This window comes from Numida meleagris, chromosome 1 (genome assembly GCF_002078875.1).
Source record: "Numida meleagris isolate 19003 breed g44 Domestic line chromosome 1, NumMel1.0, whole genome shotgun sequence".
Lineage (NCBI taxonomy): Eukaryota > Metazoa > Chordata > Aves > Galliformes > Numididae > Numida > Numida meleagris.
In genome coordinates, this window is record NC_034409.1 from 14,048,414 (window position 1) to 14,054,413 (window position 6,000).

General features: G+C 52.3%; 1 protein-coding gene across 3 annotated transcripts in view; it reads right to left on the reverse strand.

The window, feature by feature from the left end:
• Positions 1 to 5,327, reverse strand: part of NAMPT (nicotinamide phosphoribosyltransferase) — a 29,456-nt gene extending 24,129 nt beyond the window's left edge. For all 3 annotated transcript variants that reach the window (XR_002434332.1, XM_021384581.1, XM_021384580.1), the window contains exon 1: positions 4,905 to 5,327. Coding sequence is in view for 2 of the 3 variants with exons in the window: in XM_021384581.1 (XP_021240256.1) it covers positions 4,905 to 5,312 (408 nt within the window). In the remaining variant the exon portion in view is untranslated. The remainder of the gene's footprint in view (positions 1 to 4,904) is intronic.

Consider the following 6,000-nt stretch of genomic DNA (forward strand, 5'->3'; position numbering starts at 1 on the left):
AGAAAATACGTTTTAAAAGTAACGCTTTACAACAGGTTTGTCACCAAAAATTCCCATGTTTTACATCCAAGATTATCATAACAAAGATGACAGAAATGCCCTATGCTTACTGTTTACACATTTTTGAATAGTGGTAGAATTTCATGTACGGCTACAAGCTTCACATTCCTTAATCAAACATGAAAAACATTTAACTTTTCAACAATGAAAGTTAATTTATTTAAAAATTGTCTGAATCCCATACAGTTGCTGCATTCCCATATAACAATGATGATTTGAGGTTTGGAACAGGACTACGTGACTGAGTTAAAACTGGGAAGACAACAGACTGTGACATAACGAAGATTGCTTCATACAAGGAATGCCAAGCCAAAAACTCCCAATCCTCCCATTGCCAGGAGGTAACAGAACACGTTCACATCCTCACCAAAAGATTTTAATTAAATAAATATAGACATATATGTGCTCCTAAGAAGAACAGTTTGCCATCATTAAGTACTAATCAAAACCAATAAGGAATACTCATGCCGCTTCCTTGCATACCCACGGCCTTATAAATAAAGAACGCACAGGCTGTCAGAGCCTGAGAACAAACACACACTCACATGAAACGCTTCTGAAGTGGATCCACGTGGAGTAAAAGAAGTCACTGGAATGGCATACTTAAAATTCAACACGGAAGATGCCCACAGTTGGTTTTTGTTTTATTTTTTTTTTTAAAGAAAAATAAAAGAGAAAAGAAAATATCTTTAAGCTGCCTTGAAGCATCCAGAATTGACACAGATCTCATTTGCAGTCTAGATATCAAGTCAGTTCCTCCTATGGGGTAATTGCATGGCAGCTTATTATAGCTATCAGCTTAATTACAAAACATTCCAAGCAGCAGTAATATGGCCCATTGCTGGTAACAACATAAGCTATTACTGGTTTAGCAAACAAGGTTCAGTCCTCCTTCCGACAGCTCTTCCCAATCACAGCTCACACTGCGGCCTAGCCAGCTGCGGGCCCATCCCTGATGCCTTCCCACCAAACCACCCTTCCAGGCCAGCCCTCCCTGGGGCACTCAGGTGATGTATTGCCTGGAAGGTTTGTGGCCTGTGCACAAACAAACATGGGATAAACAGAGAGCTGGGAAGCAAAGAGAAAACAGGGAGAGGCAGCGTGGCAGCAGCATCAGAGATGAAGGAGGTGGAAGACTTCACTGGGAAGTGTAGCGAGTCACGAGGGGCACAAGAAGGGCAGGACAGCATGCAGCCCTGCTGGGAGGGAGGGCAGGCAAGAGTGGGACAAACTGACCCTTGATAAAAAGAAAACAACAAAAAACAAACAGAAAAACAGATTATGAGGACTTCTTGGCATCAGCAGAGCATTAATACTGCAGCCAGTATGTTTGGTTGAAGAGCTTCAAGGAGTCTGCCGGTATCCATTCCCTCAGCTGTAGCTTTCCAACTAGCAGCCAGGGTTTGGCTTCACTTTTCCAGCAAGTATTGTGTCACCAGCAAGAAATTTCACCGCTAAAACTATCATCTCTCTACTGGACATTGTCACAGAGCAGTTCCCCAGACACTGCTGCATGGATTAATTTCTTGTAAGTCTTATGATCCAAAGAATCAACAACTGTTTTCACTCACCAGTGAGATACAAACACACAGCTCCACGTGGCCACCACAGACCTGGCGGTGGTGGCACATAAAAGGGAAATCACTGCTGGGGGACATGGGGAAGCTTAAGAATATGTAACAAAGTACTCAGATTTTTTTTCTTTTTTTTCTGTCTAACTGATGTAAAAACATTTGTGCTGTTATTTGGGGGGTAGAGACACACTGGGCAGTATGAAGCCCTGCCCCAAAATCTTGAAGCACTGGTACAGATCTGTGAGCCCCAGCTCAAAAAGGAAGCTCAGCACTGGGTTTGGAGCATAGCAAGTCTCCGAAATTGACCCCAAGAATGATTCCTGCCCAGAAAAAAAGGAGTGAAACAAGAATGGTATTGAAAGTGGGAGTTTGATAATCTTCTGTGACTTAAGGGGAATCGTCCTGCAACAGACGCACAGACAGGAAAATGGTTGAGGAGGAAGAGGCACTGGATCAGCTCTAAACAGAAAGCTGTTTGCCTACCAAATCACTTTGCCATATACCACTTGTTTCTGACTTCTGATAGACACTTAAACCAGTAATCAGTTTTCTCTCCACCCGAAATTTCCTACCGCAGCACAGAACTGGGACACTGGAGCCAACAGCGCACAAGCACAAACAAATGTGCTGTGCCAGATCAGAGCTCAGATACCAGAACTTGTTACTCACAGACAGCTGCCTCAGATGGGGCTGCACTGTTCGAGATGCTCCGCACATTTTTCCCCTAACCGGTTTATCTGCACATGACTTCTGTCACCACCATTAGTTTCTAAGGATCTGTGTCTACTGCAATGGGATTGTGAAGTAAACTTCTGAACACAGGTGGATGCTTTTCCTCACAGCTTGATTGTCACATATTGCATACAAACCAATGCTGTAATGGTAGATACAGCAGAAATACTAGGGGGGGAGAGGGGGAGTAAAAAACATGAGATTAATCCTCATTTTTGTTCTAATAGTGCATCAGTGTATTTGGTAACTCCTGCAAAAAGCCCAGTGTTGTGGACTGCCCAATCTTTTAACGCAGTTGTACTGAAAACGCTTTCAATAAGTGTGCTTCATTGATTAGGAAATGACAGTATCATCCAGGGAGCAGGTAAGTGATGTGTGCCCCTGTTACCTAACAGGATGAAAGCAACTACTTACTTAAGCGTTGCTCAAAGATGTAAGCGTTCTTAAGGATTGGAATGAAGCATGGGGAGACAATTTGAATGGCCAACCAGGCAACTCCAACTGTTTTTGATATAATGTACAACACTCTGATCTGTCACAGAGAATTTAACTACAATTCAGTCTGAACTAGAAAGAGCTCAGCCTTTACTTGACTCATGTAGAGTTCCTACCACTTGCAGAATGTCACTACATCAGCCTTCCTACAGGGCAGCAAACAAACACAACAGCTTGATCAGCTGCCATTCCAGTGACCTTCACTTATACTGATCCCAGAACAGATCTGGTGAATTTAAGAAAAGCGGTGTGCAATTGAGATGTAAAATGGACACGGCTTAAATGCTAGCCTTAAATGCTAGTACTTAATGTGATTAGACTCAAACATGGAAGTAAAGTGGATCTTCCATACTTGCATTAAGTTTAATCATAGAATGGTTTGGATTAGAAGGGACCTTAAAGATCACCCAGCCCCAACCCCTGCCATGGGCTGGCTGCCTCCCACCAGCTCAGGCTGCCCAGGGCCCCATCCAACCCGGCCTTGAGTGCCTCCAGGGATGGGGCACCCACAGCTTCTCTGGGCAGCTGTGCCAGGGCCTCACCACCCTCTGAGTAACGAACTTCCTCCTAACACCTAACCCAAATTTCCTCTCTTTTAGTGTAAAGCCAGTCCCCCTTGTCCTGTCAGTATCAGGCTGTCCCCCTTCTATTTATAAGCTCCCTTCAAGTACTGAAAGACCACTATCAGGTTTCCCCCAAGGCTTCTCTTCTCCATTCTGAACAAGCCCAGCTCCCTCAGCCTTTTTTCATAGGAGAGGTACTCCAGCCTGCTTAATACAAAAGACCAAGATGTAGTTCATAAGGAGTATCGCTGCCAGATTGAGCCCTTAATGAAGGTGGTTTCAGAAGCCTCATAGAAGCCTTTAGGATGCTCTGAGAGAGATGCTCTGAGGTTCTATTGGTGTCTCCACATGTTCCAACTCACCTGTTTGCAGGCTGTGGTGGTATGTGTTACAAACTCTTTTTATAAAGGAGTTCCCTTCTATAACATCTAATAATAATGATATCACCATACTCTCAGAGGTGAACTGGCAGAGATGGCAACACAAGGCAGGAGCATGCATGGCGACTCCTGCTCCAGGAGCCCATCAGTGACAGGACCTGGCCGTGATATAACATCTCCTTTTTTCAGCTCTGCTGGGTATCAGTACACGCCCAACCCCATACGAGCGGTCAGAGCCTTAAGGGACGACAGCGCTAACAAACGCTTTATAACGGCAATCGGCGGCGTGACTGCAGCGGTGTCCAGGGCGCCGACCGCCTGCCTCCCTGACACCGCAATTCGGCTCCTGAAGGGGAAAAAGTTCATTTGTCACTCTCGGAGTCACAGGGCGCGTCTGTGGGCCGGGCTCGGGGCTCCCCGCCATGGCCGTGCCCGGAGCCATGTGCTCGCGGTAAGCAGCACCGAGCAGGGACAGGGCTCGCGCCCGGGCGCGCTCACGTTCCGATGCGCCTAAAGGGCTTCTGGGTCACACCCCGCGGAACGGGAGCGGGCAGCCCGCGCGGCGAAACGCCGCTGCCAGGCAGCGCTATGGGCCGAACTGCCGCCTCCGAACGGAGACCCAGCGCACAGAGCCGCCGCCGCAGCGAGTGGCCGCCCCGCACGCCCGTCTGCAGCCGGCGGCTCCTCGGGGCCGATTCCGCCCCGCTACAGCGCGGGAGGGACAGCGCCGCCCCTGGGCCGCACGTGCGCCGCTGCCGTACCCGCCACGGCCGGAGAGTGCCCGGTGCCGCCATGGCCGCTACCCCCGGGCCGCGCCGCTTTCACTTTCTCTCTCACCCCGCAGACACCGAGGCCGCTGCTGCGGGGCCCCACGGAGCCCCACCGACGGTCCTCCCGCGCCGCCCCGAAGCCGGGCGCGCTCTCTCCCTCCCTCCCGCCGCGGGGCCCTCCCGGCCTCGACCGGGCGGGTAGCGAACGGCAGCCCGCGGCGGCCTGGCTCGGAGCCTCAGCCGGCGGCAGGCTCGCGGGTCCGGAACGGCGCCCGCAAAGGTGACCCCCTCCGGCTCCGGGTCCGGCCCCGTCCCTCCCGCCGCGCCCACCTTGTAGGAGTCGGTGGCGAGGAGGATGTTGAACTCGGCGCCCGCCGCCGCGCACTCCATGCCGCCGAGCCCCGAGCTGGCGCCGCTGCCGGCACGGACAGGACTGGGCTGCGCTGCCCGCCGCCGCCAGGCGCTCGGTGCGGGGAGGGAGCAGAGAGGAGAAAGGGGGGGACGGTGGGGGGCGGGGCCGGGCGGATGACGGCCGGGAGGGCGGGACCTCGCTGGGCTTCTGGGCGCCGATTGGCCGCGCCGTCGAACGGCTGGAGGCTGTGCCGTGAGGTCAATGCGCGCGTGGGCGGGGCCAGGGTAGGGGCGGCCTCTGATTGGACAGGCGGTGCCGAGGGAGGGGGAGGGCAGTGTGACACCGCGGGTGCGGGGGAGAGCCCCGAGCTGCACGTTCTCTTTCATCGGAGTCCGGGCGGAGCGCGGAGGGGCGGGGCTGTCTCGGTGACGTCACCGCGCGGCCGGTGCGGGCTCTCTCCCGATTGGCCGATGCAACAGGGGCGGGGCTAGCGCGGCGCTCGGCAGCGGTGGGTGCGCGCGGTTCGCGGATACGCGCCTAGGGGCTCCAGTTTCGATTCCTGCGGGCGCCGCCTATGGGCGCGATTCAGGGAAGGGGCGGGGCCGATGCGTGTCCCGGGGCCCTGCTGGAATGCAGGCATGGGTGCGGCCCTTCTGGCAGGTGTATGGACTGTGGGCCTGTTGCTAATCAGTGCTGTGCTCAGAAACTCCTTAATTAGCCCTTGGTTGAACACCAGGGTGTTCGGTTGTGTGTGGATCCAAGTCCCATATATGTACAATATGTACATATGTATCCCAATGATTGTCTGTACCGTGAGTTTCTGGATGGCTAGAACTGCAGTGTTTTGTTGTTTTTCTATTTTGTTTTCCTGTTGTAAGAAGTCACCATTTTCAGCATAAAGATTAGGATGGGTGGATTCCACTCGTCAAGTTGTCACAGGAGCACGAGTGTCCCCAGAATCTCAGGAATACCATGGGGAGAGAGGCCCCACTGGGCCTGGTGCTGTGTCTGTGTGGGCTGCCTCGAGGCACAGGTGCCTGTCAGCTCCCTGTGCACTTTCCCTGCGTGCTGCTA